At 38.3% G+C, this 18,697-nt stretch overlaps 1 protein-coding gene across 1 annotated transcript; it reads left to right on the top strand.

Moving 5' to 3' along the window:
* Nucleotides 1-17,927: 17,927 nt before the first annotated feature.
* LOC148534989 (olfactory receptor 2M2-like) lies at nt 17,928-18,374 on the top strand. The gene has a single exon (XM_088464860.1). It carries the CDS (start codon nt 17,928-17,930, stop codon nt 18,372-18,374), a length of 447 nt encoding a protein of 148 aa, XP_088320986.1.
* The last annotated feature ends 323 nt before the right edge of the window (nt 18,375-18,697 follow it).

Genomic DNA, 18,697 nt, shown 5'->3' with positions numbered 1-18,697 from the left:
GCCTGATCCATTACCAATCACAACTGCGAATACACATGCCATCTATGCATGCGAACTAGCTATTGAGATCAGTACTGAGATTGCAGTGGCTAAGCAGACCCATCACAGAGTGATTGACAGGAAGTGCTATTTGTGGGTGGTGATTTGGGGATGGTCAGGTGAATGCAGGCACACCAGTCCGTTTCAATGCCATTACAGGGGTGTGCATAAATGATCCACTGCTATGGCCCACGCAGTCTGAGGTCTCATAGCGTGCATGGTTGTTAGTAATTTCAGAGTAAGGTCAGAGCTTGTGCAACTGTGAATGAGGCTGCAGTGGCACTCAGTTGTACAGATGGTTTCGCAGTCTAGCTAAACATTGCTGATGTGTGGTTAGTAAAGTGGGCATCATTATGTTATGTTGCGAGGGCGTTGCGATCACCATGGATTAGCATACTATTGCAGTTGACCTGCTTGCGTAATTGCAGCTGTGATTGCAATAGCAATCCTTGCTGAATCAGGCCCTCAGAGGGTCAAAATGTTTGCTTTATTATTTCGATGGTGACCATGTCACCATTCCTAATGTTATGAGATTGTTGACATGGTGATAATGTTAACATGGTGATAATGTTGACATGTTCATCAAGATGTCAATCGGCATGTCAACATTCAGCATTGCCGACATCGTCATGTCGGCAATCCTTTTCTGAGGTAATCTTAACATTAATTGTAACCATGACCTCTAAATCTAAGCCTAACCATAAAACTAATGTTGAAATTTATAATATGTTGAAATGTCATATGTCAAAATTGTATTCATGATTTTAGTATATGATTTTCTTAGATGTAGACATTTTAACCTTGTTGACATCATAACTGTCAACATTCTGGTGTCAATATTTATGAATGTCAACATAGTGACAATCGACATACTGCAAGGGACCAGGACAACCTTTGGTAAGGTTGGGTATGCAAAATAAATTAACCAACAATCAGAAAAGACAGTGCATTCGGATTTTCAATTAAATATATGAATAAACATTAAATAATGTATATTGTCTGTTAATAAGATTGATTATATATATTTAATCTAATAATATTTGATGATCAATTTAGCAATTAATACATATAATTGATGAAAAAATAGAGAATATTTATATGCACTGTGTATATGAAGCTGTGCAGCCTCGGTTGCAACCAAATAAAATGTCAACAATAATTAGTTTGATCCCTTATTCAGCTGAAATTATAGCCTCAAGCCGCAAACCTCATGAGCTTTGGGTATAAAATTGATATAAAAAGTAAATCTGAATATTACAGTCAGGGTTAAAGGTATAAAACCAGTTGGTGGTGATGGCAGAGATGTGCACGGCCCCCCATGTTTCAATTTTGGTATTAATTCATCATCGTGTTTTTTTTAGTTTTGGTTTTGGCAAAACCACCCTCATGTGTTTTAGTTCAGATTCGGCTTAAGTTCATTTTTGAATTCTTTAACAATCAATAAAAGTTGATAAAAAATCAATAAAACAGCTAAAATCATAAAATTCTGACCTGTTTATATGCAATCCAAAACACGAGGTCTGAACTGACAGCTGACCTGAGCCAGTATTCGATTCCACTTGGAAACCCAAATTGATTCCAAACTTCAACTTGATTTAACTTGGAACCCCTAAGTTCAGGTGTGTTCATATTTCAGGAAACCCGAACCGCATATCTCTAGTGAAAATTGTCCAAACAATCGATTAGCAAGAAGTCTTAACATTATACAGTAGTTTAGTAGTCTGCTGGTTGTCCCTTTAACTGGCATTTAGTGAAGAGGTCCTGGGACTGGTCCAAAATAGGAATAGAAATTGCAGTAATGTTCAGCCAGGAATCGCTTGACATATTTCGCTAAGGTATTGCCCCTCAGCTTCATCAGAAGCAAGTGTCTAATGGTGCCAAGGTAGTTGGTATAAGTACCCAGTCCTTATTTGCAAACTCACTGCAGCTGCATCAATGAATCATATAAACACACAAGCCAAACTCAAAACAGTATAAAAAATCATTGTAAAGGAGGCAATACTATCCTATAAGGATAAATACAGTATATGTTTAAACTTTAGCTATTATAAGCGCAAGATACAGTATACAATAACTTGTTATAATATTCTGTCATGTTTCCATGGGTCCATCATGTGATGTAAACATGCATTATGTGATTGGAACTCCAGCCCAACACAGCATCATGGGAGCAACATTTACATCATGGTAAGAGGAGTCACTTATGTCATCAGAGTGCACTACCATGATGGACAAAATTACTTAGATCTCCTTACCTCTGCTAAGCTCATTGCAAATCATTTATATACTTTCTTTCCTATGCTAATACAACCCAATCAGGAGGGTTTTGTTATGGGAATGAAGGCCCCTGAAAATACTCTACATGTTCTAGATATTGTTAATTAAGTTGCAGGCTAAGACAAAGAGTTTATGCTAATTTCGATAGACAGAAAAAATCTTTTATAGGCTCAATTGGAGCTACATGCATCAAGTCATTGTTTCTTAAGGTTTTCAGTTGTAAATTCCATTCTATCTCAATATGCAAACCCTTCTGCCTAAGTGCGCAGCAATGACATTTTGTCGACTGATTTTCAAATGTATAATGGGACTAGACATGGCTGCCCTCTATCACCCCTTATATTTATAACGACCATGGAACCATTGGCTCAGAAACTGTGTTTGTCTGCAAACTTCCAAGGTCCCCAAACTTATAGTACAACTGTTTGCAGATGACATCCTACTATTTTTTTTACACAAACACAGACTTCCCTCTCTGTCCCTCACAATATTTCAGTGCTTTATATTATAATAAGTAAAATACTGCTAAATCAGAGGCATTGGCCTTCCATATATCCTTTCCCATATTGTATGAAATAAATTATGTATGCAATATTCTTACATTTGCAAAGATGTTGTCATGATCTTTTGCAGTAACATTCACCTACCGGTGGTGCTGCTCTTCCCTGTAGTGCCTGTCCAGTATATTTTAGCTTGTTTAGCCCTATGGCCTTCAGTTATTCTACTAGCCAAGCTTGATTATGGGCTGCACCTATGACTGTCTGATAAATGTGTGCTTTACAGAGCTTCCCTGGCAGGATCATTATGTGCCTGTTTGTGTCTGTTTACCATGTCAGAACATCTATGCTAGTTCTCCATGTCTGGAATTAAATGTCAGATCATCAGGTTATTGCCTTAGATCAAGTCTGATATCATATTCCTGATTTATGTTCCTCTATTCAACTTGCAAGTTCAATGCTGCTTGGTTAGTTACATGCAAAGTTGTAAAAGTGTATTTGGATGAAACACTGCTGCTTGAGAATCCCACCTGCTTCTATCCCACTGCAATCAATTATTAGTTAATCAGCTCCAGTTTCCAATGCTACTTCTAGCATTTGTCCTGCTGCTTCTGAGTTCTGTTCCGTACACTGCCATAAATTCTGGTTATCCTGGACCATATCCAGTTTTTTCAGTTATTAGCTGTAATATTCACTTTCTGTGAAAAAGCTGCAGTTTGCCATTACTGTGCTGATATTATGGCATTATTGCAGCTATATCAGGACTGTTTTTTTGTTGCTATGTTTCTAGTGCTTCTGCTATTTTGCGACTTGGAGTTGATTAGTAAGTCAAGGTGCTTCTAAACCTGCTAACTGTATCTTCAACATAGTGCAGTCTGTTATTGTTTAAATTACACACACATTGCCTGTGCAGTCTGTTTAGTTACATAACTCCTGGGTCTAACCAGAATTCTGCTATTTGCTCTTAGTGCTTTTGCTATTTTTGGACATTGTTGAATTAGTAAGTCGAGGTGCTCTAAACCTGCTCACTGTATCTTCAACCTAGTACAGTCTGTTATTCCTTCAAGGACTTGATGAGTTTTTTCAGTTTTAAAACTGCTGGGTCTAAACTGCATTCTACTATTTGTTCTAATACTTTAGTAAAGAAAAAACATTACAAAGTGCTCTGTTTTTGTCTGTAGCCCATCCTACTTGAAATGTTAATGCCTTTGATTATGCCCTCATCTAAGAAGTTTATGTGGGTTTTCCTAAACTAATTCATTATTAACCTTTGTTTGATCCTGTGTTATCAGTCTGTTAGTGTATGTCCTGCACTGTACGTTGTCTGTGATTAAACCTACAGTAAATTACTTCACGTCCACATCCATGATACTCTTGATTTCTCTTGGCACTGTCAAAGTCGAATAATTGCATGCGACCGCAATTCCACTGTTATCGGATGATTTGGTTGTCCGCTGTCGATTTATGTTGGTACAATCCATGACGCACCATTGTGTGCACACGCACCCAGTGTGCGCACGTATCCACACATTCACACAACACTAAATAGCAAATAATATACAACACTCTCACACTAACAAACACAATATTCATGCAGGGTCTAGTTAGTAATGAGAAAAAGCTTCTGTATACATGTCTGGGAAAGGTAGTTGAAAGATATATACACCAGGATACTGTGAGTGTTTTGCATGTGGATTGGGAGGCCCCACATACAGACAAGTATGGCTGCTGCAATTGAAATATAACCAAGACACTGATATGCACAATTGAATTTGTCTGAATGAGAAGTTAGGAACAATGGTCGAAGGTTTGCTTAAAAAGTACTGACAAGTGTATTCTAAATAGGAAAGAGGAGGAAAAAATTAAGAATTAGCTATCAGACGAAGTGGCATCGGCAGTCAGCTCGGGGTATCCACCCTGCTTGAAAGTGAACCTCACTGCTTGTAACACCTTGCACTGTAGTTTTAAAATATACTAGGAAGGGATAATATATATATATATATATATATATATATATATATATATATATATATTAAATACATTATAAATACACTGAATTGCATAACACACACACATAGACTTATATGTATAACACACACTCATAGACTTACATGCATACACACATTAAATAAAACATAAAAATAAATATATCAAGGCACAAAACACATAAATGCACCACACATATTAGCAAAACTATGCAATATTCTTATACTTCCACATTGCACACTTACATAAAAAGGTTCCCTAGCATTAAGGTTAATATTCAAGGTTTATTCATTATTAAGTATGTAATAAAGTGACTGTATTTAAGATCTCAGGTTTAGTACAAGATAAACAGACCATGTTTGGTGCTATTCTAAACCACTGTGTATTTGCAGACTTCCAGTTCCATCAGTAAGGAAATTGCAACATGTGTGTGGGAATTATGGATCATAGAGAGATAGGCCAATAAAATGTACTCTGTAATGCAGCCAGGTTAGACTTGTTCTTCAGTGGGAAAATAGACACAAAGAGCTTTTGGAGGCTGTACTGTGATCATACAAACTGACCTGTGAACTGCATCGTAACAGGAGAACCAGGAAGAAGAACCAATGGGATTATGCCAACTTGTTCTATTGTATTGCCTATCTCTGCAAGGGTTTATATGCAAGCTCCCTGAACCTGCTAATCAGTCATCATATTCTTTCTGTTGATGGAGGCTTCACCTTTGATGCGGAAATCTGGATCCAGAGCGCCGGCGTAATGCATTGACTGTACCTTGTTTATGTATAATCTTTTGCGCTAATTGTATTTAGATCACAGCGTGTAACTATCTGCTTTTTGGTGAATAATATCTTTTGTGCTTTGGAAACACAATCAAAGTCTGAAGAGTAATTATTTCTTGTGTGACTTATTACACTAAATAGCGACATTTTAGAGTGCATAGATAGGTAGGAATCAGAAGCACACATACACACACTGGTGAATTTCAATTGGAACTCCTGACATATATCTATTTATCATAACTTAGTATCCAGATCCTGACATCTACTAGAAAAGTTTTCTGGTTAATTTTGCACCCATGATTGCTGAACTTATTATTTTAAACACAACATGGATTTGCAGGGGGGTCTAGGGAGTCAGAGTAGATCCATTTTGCAAAAACTGGGGGACAACGTGGGACAGTGTGGTTGCTCGTAATGTGTCCTTTCAAATTAAACACTTATGGCTCTGATCATATACTGTATGACATCAACAGCTAAGTGGTTAAGACTATGCATGCCTCTGATCTCTCTTTTGAAATGTTTGGTGATTCCCAAATCCAGAGAGGCTATCTTGTATTGAAGCCCAAACCAATTAATAAATCTGTTGCATTTTTACAACGGGATAGTGATCTTGGTACCACCTTCACCCTAAACAGTGGGGATGTATACATATCACCTCCTTTTATAAAGCTAGATTTACTAATCATATTGATATGAATGTTAAGATGATTAATATAATTCAAAATACCTTCTCAAAAAGTTGTTGGAGGCATTTTATTTATATGGGGATATATTTATTGCATTATGGACATGCCCTGTCTGCTAGAGGGAGGGGCTGCATTATTCAATACACTGTGGATCATAGATAATCTTCAAGTTTACATGTTCTGGAGCCCTCTGGAAATCACATGTAATTTTGTGCAACTGGTTGTCACATATTAAATAAATAAGCACAGTTTCCTAGTTCATCCTAGATGCATTGCATTGTGACTTAGATGCATTTTCAGCAAAAAAAAAATGCCCAGTGCTAGCTGAGTCTCATGGGACCAGATGGGAGAGTCTGTTTGGTGTGTCTGCATCAAAGACACACCTGTACATTGAAGGTGTAAGGAGAATGAATGCTAGACAAGCAAGATGGGTGTTAATCTCTTCATGTTTCAACTTTGTAATTTAATTTCATCCAGGATCAAGAAATGTGAAAGTGATTGCTGTCTCCAGGAGTTTTCTTCCTCAACATGTTGAGTTACCCGTGGAGGTACCCATCATACCTTTCAACAAAATTATTGTAATTAATGCCAAGGATTTATCTATTCATCTACACTCTTTACAAACTCAGGCTCCCACAGAGTTGTTAAAAGTTTATTATATGTTCCTTATTCATTAAAGCAAGCTGTTTGAAGGAGGTTCCCGAAATCAAAGTTCCCAGTCATCCTGGTATTACAAAGACCATCAAGTTATTACATTGTTTTGTATGGTGACAAACCCTCAGAAAATATATTTGTGAGTATGTTAAAGTCTGTCCTGACAACAAAACCCTGAGAGTACAACTGATGGGCACTCCTCAAATCCTTACCCATTCCTAGTCCCCAATGCATGCACCTTTCTATGGATTTTACTGTTGAGCTTCCTGAATCCATGCTTTTACAAGCATAAGTGTCATGGTGGACAGATTCTTGAAAATGGTTCACTTTTATCCATTGGCAGGACTCCATACTGCCAAGAATTTGCCAAGCTCTTTATTCAAAATATTGTCTATTTACTGGGACATAGAAGAGATATTGTTTTATTCAGAGGCTCAACGTTCATCACAAAGTTTTACAAATCTTTTTGTTCTATTATGGAAGTCAAGCTAAGTTGTTCTTCAGCATATCATACATAGACCAATGGGCAGTCAGAATGGGTTTAATTGGGTTTTAGGGCAATTTTCAAGATTTTGTTTCACAACATAATAACAATTGGTCTGATCTCCTTCCTTGGGTTGAGTTTGTCTATAATAACCTGCCACATGTGACTTTAGAACTGTCAGGACTGCGACTATTTCAGTACATAAAGAAAGATTACCTTTTCCCAAGTACCTTTGTGGTCATTGTAGGAGCTATCCTGCTTGCTGGCATTCTTCACATACAGGGAATAGAGAGGTAAAGTGATCATCTGTTTCCAAGGTGTTGTCAGGTTGTGGGATTCCTAGATTGTTCATTATTTCAAACCGGATTCCATTTGGGTCACATGTTCTGAACTTCCTATGGATCACAGACCTCTAGTACAAAGCCTGTTACTAACTGTGTCTCAGTGTCTGTGCAAAGTTACTTTCAGGTCTTTCTTGGACTCCTACCAGATCCCTGCTATGCCTGTGGGTTGCTGTGGACTTTGCTAAATTTCCGCTCATGTTCCAGCTTAACTTCTGATGCCAGTTACCAGCCGCACTACAGAGCTCAGAATAGCCATTGCCTAAGTATTGCTTTCTGCTCCACTGTGGTGGTTTCACTTTTTGCCACACTATTTACTTTGCCTGTTGCCTCACTCCTGTGGACATCGAACCCATCTTCGTTACAGTTGTCAAATGCACCATTACAGTTATCATCACCGCATCACGGGGCTCAACCCCGTTCAGGATTCTAGTCACACCGCAGGGCTCAATCCTGTTCCAGAACTACACCACTTCAAAGGGCTCAACCCTGCTTCAACCTTCATTGTATCGCGGGGCTCAACCCCACTCTGGATTCTAGTTACACCACAGGGCTCAACCCTGTTCCAGAACTAGACCACTTCACAGGGTTCAACCCTGCCTCAACCTTATCCCATCACAGGGTTCAACCCTGATCCGATCTTACTGCATCACAGGGCTCAACCCTGCTCCAAACTTACCACATCACAGGGCTCAACCGTGCTCCGATCTTATCACATCACAGGGGTCAACCGTGCTCTGACCTCATCGCATCACAGGGCTCAACCCTGCTCTGACTCACCGCATCACAGGGCTCAACCCTGCTCTGACCTTATCGCATCACAGGGCTCATCCCTGCTCCATATTTAACTGCATCACAGGGCTCACTCTGCTCTGGATCTCCATCACTACAGGGTTCCACCCAGGTGAAGCTCCTCTATACCATCCTGAGGTGTTAGCCTCATACTGGACTCAAGGTTCCCTATCATATTAACTTTTCTGTATTAAAGTCTATATGGCGGGCGTTCTCCTATACTCGTTATTGCTTATGTGAACCTCAGTGTTGTTGAGACTTTATGTGAGATGTTGCTATTATATTTCTCCTGTGAATATATTCTATTTACTTTTATTCCATGCTATCAAGATTTCATGAAAAGCTAATTCCTAAAGTCATGCCAGTTTATTGTGCCTAGTAGGCCTGCCTCCTCCCTGGAGTCTCAAGTGTCGGCAGCCATGACAAGAACAAACTCCATTCTTTGGCAATTATGGATTTCATGCTACTGTAAGTTGTTATCTGTTCAGTTGCCTCAGGAAAACGTTGGTCCTAAGGCTCATGGACTGCAGTCACTTCTCAATAAAATTTGGGTTTAAGTTCAAGCTGCACTTAAAAAAGCCCCTGAACAAGCCAAAAAATATGTGGATAAACATAGAAAAAAATGTTACCTCAAAGTTGGAGACAAGGTGTGGGTCTCCACTAAAAATATCATACTAAAGCAACCTTCCTACAAATTGGGTCCCATGTTTATTAGTTCTTTTAGGATTAAGAAATAAATTAATCAAGTAAAGTTTCAGCTTGAGCTCCAAGCAGCTTCAAGGATTTCAAGGACATTCCACTGCTCTCTCCTTAAGCTAAAATTTAAACCAATCAAAGTATAAGCCTGCTTCTGTGACCATCGATGGGCATCAGTAGTATGAGATTGAAACAATTAAGGACTCTAAATTTGTTCAAGGCTAACCCCATTGTAGTCCACTGGAAGGAGAATGGCCTGGAACAGAGATCTTGGATCCCAGTTAGAAATCTTCACACCAATAAATTTCCTCCAAATCCCAGTCATTAGGGTCCTCCTCAAATGGGGGGTACTTTTAGAAACTGTGGGAAGGGGCACATTATTAAGGTTACTGCTGACAAAATATAGTTTTCATATTTACATGCTGTGCAAATGTCTGTGCATTGCATGTAACTTTGTGCAGCTGATTGTGTGAGTCAAGGATTTGAGCCAGGTGAGTCAATCAAGCCCCTTTATAGCCTGGTCTCACTGACTCCTCAATGCTGGTGATTGACTTGTCATATGTATGTAGCTCCTGGTCTATTGCTGTTTCCTACTCTGCAGTATGCTCTTGTAATTTGTCTGTCATTTGGATTACATTGGCCTTAGTTACTCACAGACCACTGCATTTTTACTGGATCTCCTGTCTACTAACATTCATCTCTGCAAGTGAAAACAAGTTCCTTCATCTTCAATCACAGGCCTCTATAAGTTTACTGGATATCATAGTTAATAACCACTCGCAATATCAAGTGCTAAAGTTTGCCAACTGTAGTTCCTTATTGTCAATATTTACATATTAACTGGATTTACGTAGACTGCCTCATATCCATGATGCTAAGTACTGTTGTTTTATTAAACTGTTACAGCTTTGTGAACTCTCTTCATGCACTGCAAACTTGTGAGTTACTGTTTCTCTTCATCATTTCTATGCTGCTTGTGTAATGTTCATACAAAACAAACATAACAGTTTCTAACAGGATTGCAGTTCTGATATGATCATTGTTTGAATATTGTGGGTTTTATGTTTCACACATTCTGTGATCTGATTTAGACATGTTTCATAAAACAGTTAGTCACTTATTTTGGATGGAAGTCTTTAAATTCCCTGGTTTTAGAGCTACAGTACAAGAGTCCGCTGAATCTTTCTTGGGCATTTTACATTGGAATCCATTATGTACAGTATTCTCAAGTTAAATGGTTATGTATTAGGCCATATCCTTATTGCAGCCCATGATGCCTAGTTTAAAATTGGAAATCACCTATACCACTTTTCCTTAGTATAATGATTGCCAATATCCAATTAAGCTAGAAATAGAGACTGATAAACCATCTGCTTGATCACTGATTATGAACTGGCTTCCATGGCATTTGTATAGTACTGAGGGAGCGGAAGCAGCTGCTCCACATTCTGTCCTAGACATCCTCCCACCAACAACTTTAATGAAACTCCTGAATCTTCTCTGACCCTGGCTTCATAATAATTTTATATATTTTTGGTTTATTTGTCCATGCTGGTTCTTCAGGGGCTGCCTCCAACTGATTATATTCTTGTATCTTTCCCCGTGTTTCCCCATCTCTATTTTCTGTACCCTTTCCCTTATTTTAAACTGTTTAATAACATTTCATGAGGGAAAAAAATAAGCAAACTTAATATTTTTTTACAAAAAGATACACTGGTTAAGTTAAAATCATTCAAAAATGTCATTCTTTAGATTTGCCCGTGAAGCTGTTTGTTAATCAGTTGCACTATTTTCCACTGTCTCATAAAATTTAATGTGCAAAAATAAAGAATAGCAAGTTTCTATCATAACTCTAAAAACTTTACACTCAACACACAAGGGGGATTATATGGGTGATGTAATTCCATTATTTTTGTTTGAATCTCTGAAGTAACCTGCTAACAAATATCATATTGCAAAGGGACCCACACTATATAAGTAAGGTCCCTTCCTTCCCTGTGTTCTGCTTTATGCTGACTTACAGGTGAGTGAGTTGTGATCCTACCACAAATCTGCAATGTGCTGTACAATGTATCTGTAACTGATCTATGGTTGTTATTGTGATGTATAAACATTATGAGTATTTTTCTTTAAATCACACATCCATAGTACACATTGTTTTCTGTCATCACTAGTAGTAATAACAAAACAGTTTCATACTAATGTGTTAGTACTTATAAAAAAAATAAGACTGACTGTAAGGGAAGACCATTATTGCCCTATATGTGTGTATTTGAGAATCACTGTAGGACTCAACTTAAGGTCTAAAATAAAGCTGACTGCTCAAAACGTATTTGCTCTCAGCTGCATTTTGTACTGTAGTAAACATATATGGAACATTTCAATATCTGAAAACTTAAACACTGATATAAATATTACAAGATGGCATTTTGTGCTGACAAAAGGCGGGTATCCACTTGCAGTTTCAAATGAGCAATATCGTTATCATTCAATCGCTCATTAATCGTGCATGAAAATGTCAGAAACGACCAGCAATGCACGCTCCTGCTGGTAGTTTCTGACATCAATCATCACCTGAACATGTCGGTCAATCTGCCGTTAACTATAGATTTTTCAGGGATGAGGGAGGGTGCCTACACTGAACAACATATCGTTCAGTATAGGTACTACAGGGGAAGAGGAAAGACTGTACGATTACAAAGTTGTAATCGTACTGTCGTTCCACTATCTGCTAGTGGATACACACCGTAAGGGGGGTATTTATCAAAGCTGGTAGAGTGATAAAATTGTAAAAAATAAATTACCAACCAATCCGCTTCTCATCATCATTTTATAAACACAGCCTGCAAAATGTAAATTGGAAGCTGATTGGTTAGTACTTTTATCTCTCAAATTTGTATCTCTCTCCCAGCTTTGTTACATAGGCCCCTGAATCAAATCAGACATAAGTATAGGATTTCACAGGAGTAGGAAACTAACAAATTAAGATACAGAATGGTGCATACAGCAGGGACAGTGCCAGGTCTATGTGGGCAGGAATCTGTATTGTCTGTGTGGTAAATCTCATATCAGATGTTTGATGAATGCAGAGAGTGTATACACTGCATTACAGAGATAATATGTGATTGTAACAGAACCTTATATAGTATAATTCTATCTTTTGCACAATTGACTTTGGCTTTACCAGTCAGCCGTGGCCCTCTCTAACTTTCATGGTGCTACAGTGATGTGCAGTACATCCTAATATAGACCTGTGGACCTCATTCAGAGCCACTCGTAAGCGGACGCTCGTTCGCTCCGAGCGATGTTCGCACATCTGCGCATGCGTATGGGTTTTTGTACGCATGTGCGAACCAGTCAGTGCGGTCAAAAATCATGTGCTAGCAAAATAGCGAGTGCCTGCTAATTTGAGTGACAGAGTGAGGCATTTGTGGGTGGTAACAGGGGAAGGTGCTTGAAAACGGGCAGTGGAGATCAGAACGCAGGCATGCCAAAAGGTCAAAACGGGCATTTTAAGGGTGTGCATAATTAACAAAGCAGCGTCATCGACCTTGTCAGTTGGGTGTCTTTTAGCCAGAACTGCTCGCATGATTGCGGTTCGGAAAATGCAACCACAAGAATAGCGAGCAGTTCATACGCCTTTTGATGTACTTGATTAATCTAATAAATAGCGGAGATGACGTATGATGCGAGCGGCCAGGGGGTGTTTTTTACAAAATAACGACCGCATGTTTTGTTTGCTCTTTCAGATATAGAGGCGTCAACAGACCGCAAAGAGCGAATGGTCAATTTAAATAGCCAGCCCCTTTTTCTGAATGAGCGAGCGCAAATAGCGTCCGGCTCTGAATCAGGCCCAGTAGACACAGTAGCTGAGTACATTTCAGGATGCAGAATAGGGGAATACAATTCTGTGGAAAGTGCTGACAGGCATCTCCGTGATGCCCAGCTGTGCACACATGGGCAAGTTATGGTAGGTGATGTCCATTCTGGAACAGCACATTACATCAAAGTCGGGAATTGAATTTCTCTCTATATGGCCATAGACATATTTTTTATTAATTTAAAATAATGCAAAGGGGATCCACACAAATGGTTCCTGTGCAGGACCCCCATTTTTTTACATGTCCCCCTAATATGTTGCAAATATTTTATTAGCTAATATTATAAGAAACTAATTGGCTGTGTAAGCTTTATTTATCATGTATGTGTGCATTTGATATCATAATCACCCTACACCATACTCATAGGAGCTCATATTAATACTTGGTGCTGTTGGGTGACCTAGCTTTCTCTATTATATAACTATCAGTGTGTGACATCATACATGCTTCTATTTTCATCCTCACATTATAAAGCTGAGCCTGTTACATGCACCGCTGCCCTCACTTAAATACTATAATCAGACATGTGCACAAGTCACTGACTGCCATGAGAGTAACACATATCTATTTTGAGCTGATGATCTCATTATCCAGCTTCAGGGTGCTCTGATCCTAGCATCAAAATCTGTGCTCCATGAATGGGAAGCAGAAAAAGAATGACCGCTGTAGCTACTTTACACTTACTCAGATATTCCTTAAAAAGTAAAACTTCAGATTAATTAGTGGATGAATAAAATTAATATGTTCCCTTACAAAAGTGTTTTGCTTATTTATAATAACACCTCCCATGAAAATAATCAAACATTTTACTAAGCAGGTGTCACTTAGTATTTATAGGTATAGACCAATATCAGCATTTCCTTGTGACCTACATTTATAGGCATCATGAGCAATGCAGTTTTGTTTGGTTTATATGGAATTCTAAATCAGCTATTTATAAAACATATTTACTGTATGGAAACAATACTTATGACTAAGAGTGGAGGAACTTGAAAGGAGTGCAGGAGAGGTGGGAAAATTTAAAAAGTCCAATATTAAAGGCAACATATCTTTATATCAAAAGGGTTAGGAAAACCACAAGGAAAAGGAAGCCAGTGTGGTTTGGGAAAGAGGTAACAAATATTGTGAATGCAAAAAAGATGGCCTTTAGGAAATACAAGTAGATGCAAAATAATGAAGACAAAGAGGTGTATCTTGTAAGACAGAAGGAGACTAAGAAAGTAATCAGATGTGCAGCTGAGGAGAAAATGGCACAGTCAGTGGGTAAAGGGGGCAACACTTTTTTCAAGTAAATAAGTGAAAGGAGAAAAACAAAAGGTGGAATAAAAAGACTAAAGACAGAAAGAGGGAGTCTTATTGAGGGAGACAATGTAGAAGCTGATCATCTTAATAATTTTTTTTGTTCAGTATTCAGTTGCAGGTGTAATCAGAAAAATGAGGTAGGAACAAGCACATTTACAGAGGAGAAGATCCTAACAGAACTCTCAAAACTTAAAGTTGATAAATCAAGGGGGCCTGATGGGATACATTTATTATTTATTTATTAACAGTTTCTTATATAGCGCAGCATATTCCGTTGCGCCTTACAATTGTCAACATTAATAGAACAAAACTGGGTAATAACAGACAGATATATAGGTAGGAAGGCCCTGCTCGCAAGCTTACAATCTATAGGGAAATAGGCAGTAATACACAAGGATAGGTGCTATATATTGCATTTTGTTCCAGCCACAATGCACAGTTTCTTGGTGGGCTGCATGATCCATTCACACCGGAAAGTCAGCCAAATGTCATGAGGATGTGAGAGAAAGACAATGTGTGAGGTTGTGTGTGGACTGTGAAGGGGATGTAATTAGATATGGAAACTATGAAGGTTATGTGGGTGGTTCTGGGATCTGATAAGCTTGCCTGAAGAGGTGAGTTTTCAGGGATCGCTTGAAGGATTGGAGACTAGAGGAAAGTCATATTGTGCATGGTAAGGCGTTCCATAGAGTGGGTGCAGCCCAAAGAAAGTCCTGTAACCGTGAGTGGGAGCAAGTAATGCATAGGAATGAGAGACGCAGATCTTGTGCTGAGCGGAGAGGTCGGGTAGGGAGATATTTTGAGATGAGTGAAGAGATGTATGTTGGTGTGGTTTGGTTAATAGCCTTATGTGTAAGTAAAAGTATTTTGTATTGAATTATGTAGAAAACCGGCAACCAATGGAGGGACTGACAGAGCGGGGCAGCAGATGAACATTTGGCAAGGAAGATAAGCCTTGCAGCTGCATTCATAATTGATTGTAATGGCGATAGCCTGTTTTTGGGAAGACCAGTAAGGAGACTGTTGCAATAGTCAATGCGGGAAATAATAAGTGCATGGATTAGAGTTCATCCAAGGATACTAAATGAGCTTAAAGGGGTGCTGGTAACACCATTAACAGAATTATTCAACCAGTCACTAACTACTGGAGTAATTCCAGGGGACTGGAAAAAAGTGAACATTGTCCCACTGCACAAAAGTGGAAGCAAGGAAGAGGCAAGCAACTACCGACCAGTGAGCCTTACATCAGTAGTTAGGAAATTGATGGAAACACTCTTAAAAGAAAAAGTCGTAGATTATCTCAAATCCAGCAATTTGCAGGATCCCAAACAGCATGGATTTACCTGGGGGAGATCATGTCAAACAAATCTTATTGACTTTTTTGACTAGGTGACTAAGTAAAAAAATAAAGGGGGACATAGATATAGCTTATCTAGACTATAGTATGGATATTGACACTGTTCCACATTGCAGACTGTTAAATAAACTGGAAAGCATGGGATTGGATACAAAGATAGTTGAATGAATAACATCATGGCTGCAGGATAGGAAATAGAGAGTTGTAGTAAACGGAGTGCAGTCTCAAGAGGGAAAAGTTACCAGTGGAGTACCTCGGGGATCTGTACTTGGACCAGTGTTTTTTAATATCTTTATTTGTGACATTGCAAATGGTATTGAAGGAAGACTATGCCTTTTTGCAGATGACACAAAGGTATGCAACAGGGTAGACACACCAGGAGGGGTGAAACAAATGATTGATGATCTAGGTAGACTAGAGGAATGGTCAAGAATGTGGAAACTACAGTTTAATGCCAAAAAATGCAAGATCATGCACTTGGGTCTCAAAAATCCAAAGGCTAAATATAGTATTAATGGCACTATACTGGAAACTACTGAAGAGGAAGGGATCTAGGAATCACTTTTTCAGGTGAATTAAAGGCAAGCAAACATTGTATCAAAGCAATGAGGAAGGCAAGTCAGATGCTTGGTTTCATAGGGAGTGGAATCCGTAGTAGAAATAAAGAAGTGATAATACCACTATATAGGTCATTGGTACGTCCTCATCTCAAATACTGTCTTCAGTTCTGCAGGCCATATCCCCAGAAGGATAGTAATACATTAGAGAGTGTACAAAGAAGGGCAACTAAAATGGTGCAAGGTATACACCACAAAACGTACCAGGAAGACTAAAAGATCTTTATATGTATAGTTTGGAGCAGAGAAGGGAAAGGGGGGACATGATAGAAACGTTCAAATATATAAAGGGTTTTAACAAGGTAAAGGAAGGAAACATTCTTCAAAGAAAGAGAAGTATTAAAACAAGAGGACATTTTCTGAAACTGGAGGGTGGTAGGTTCATGGGAAATTTGAGGAAAAATTACTTCACAGAAACGGTAGTGAACAAGTGGAATAGCCTCCCATCACAGGTGGTAGAGGCTAAGACAGTAGATCAATTTAAACATGCATGGGATAGACATAAGGATATCCTTCAGAAGAAGTAAGGATCACTAAGGGTTGAGGTAACAATATGTTTAAAAATGGGGCAGGCTAGATGGGCCAAGTGGTTCTTATCTGCCATCAAATTCTATGTTTCTATGACCAGAATCCCATGTGCTAGGATACTGAATGTTTCCCAAAATTAACAAAATTAATGTGATGTCATGTCCTTGCTTTAAGTACTGTTGGTGCTTTTTTTTGCCTTTATAGCAGGGGCTCACTTATCTTTACTCCCCAGTGTATTTTCATCAACAAGTAGATCTTACTAACTGAGTTGGGGCTCGTTTACATTTGGAAGTTAGGCAATTTTGTGACACGCCTCTCAGATGTAGCAGTACATGCCCTCTTTACACTGCGCTCATAGGTGCTGCTTTCACAATCTCCCTGAAATGTTTTTTCAAAAGTAGGCAAGTTTGTGTAAAATCACTAAATTAATACATACTGTTCTTGCTCATCTCTAACCCAACAATATGTCCCCAACATAATAATGATAATAATTATTTTTTGACAGAATACCTTGAACTTTGCATGGATAACAAGACTTACATTATTGAATTCAACTTGGTGCCATTTTCTGCTAAATCTGGATATACATCGTTAACTACCAGTGTTTTTTTCCTCCTATATATATTTGGAGTGCTCATCAATTCTAGTATATTTACAGTGATATCTATAGATGATCAGTTACACAGTCCCATGTATCTATTTCTCTCTAACCTGGCCTTAGTAGACATTTTGTTTACGACTGCCACTGTTCCTAAACTACTACACATGTTACTATCTGGTAATGATACAGTGTCCTTCATACAATGCTTCACCCAGATGTACTTTTACAGTGTGGCTGGTGGTGCAGAAGATATTCTAATACTCATTATGGCATATGACCGATATATTGCTATATGTTATCCTTTACACTATAATGTTATCTTAAACAGGAAACACTGTACCTTATTGGCATCTGTCACTTGGATATTAGGATTCTTAAACTCTTTTCTGTTTACAACGTCAGCCTCACACATGTCCTTCTGTCAGTCACGTACCATACACCAGTTTTTCTGTGAGCCTAAGGCTCTGATTAACATCTCCTGTGCTGGCAGTGAAGACTTTTATATTGTTATCTCTCTGGAGTTTTTGATATTAGGATTTTTCCCAGCAATGTTCAGTGTGACATCTTATATAAAGATTATCAGGGTCATTTTACAGATAAAATCTAAGGATGGACGAAAGAAAGCCTTCTCCACCTGCTCATCCCACCTTACCCTCATCATTATGTACTATATGACAGGTTTGTCTGCATACATGATGCCAACATCAGATCATTCCAATGTCCTAGAACAGGTCTTTACAACAGTAGATGCAGTTATTACACCCATGATCAATCCTCTAATCTACAGTCTACGGAATAAAGATGTGAAAAGTGCTCTACTGAGATTACTGGGGATCAATTTAAGTGTTAGAAAATGATTAAGGTAAAGTATTTTTAAAGCTGAAGGAGCTCTATTATCAGATTAATGCACTAATATCGCTTTAACTTTGCAGAGCTTTTGCTATTAAATAAATATTAATACATAATATTTTAGATTTGCAACAGTTTTCTAAGTTAAAACAAGAGTGTTTTATATTGGAAGACATAAGTAAAGCCCTGCAAATATACTGTATATATTTAGATTCTATGACATGCTTACATTAAACCAAGTTGCTTCCAAAATATAGACATATAATAATATGGCCTAGTAAATCCAAGATTACTTTACCAAATACAGCATTGCCAAACACTATGATGGATA

Source organism: Taudactylus pleione, unplaced genomic scaffold (assembly GCF_031769625.1).
Source record: "Taudactylus pleione unplaced genomic scaffold, aTauple2 ptg000061l, whole genome shotgun sequence".
In the NCBI taxonomy this organism is placed as follows: domain Eukaryota; kingdom Metazoa; phylum Chordata; class Amphibia; order Anura; family Myobatrachidae; genus Taudactylus; species Taudactylus pleione.
Note: the sequence above shows the minus strand (reverse complement) of the source record. Positions and strands in the feature narration are given on the sequence as shown.

What these genes read in the sequence shown, in the direction of transcription:
- LOC148534989 (XM_088464860.1), top strand. Translation starts at nt 17,928, where the DNA reads ATGTCCTTCTGTCAGTCACGTACCATACACCAGTTTTTCTGTGAGCCT.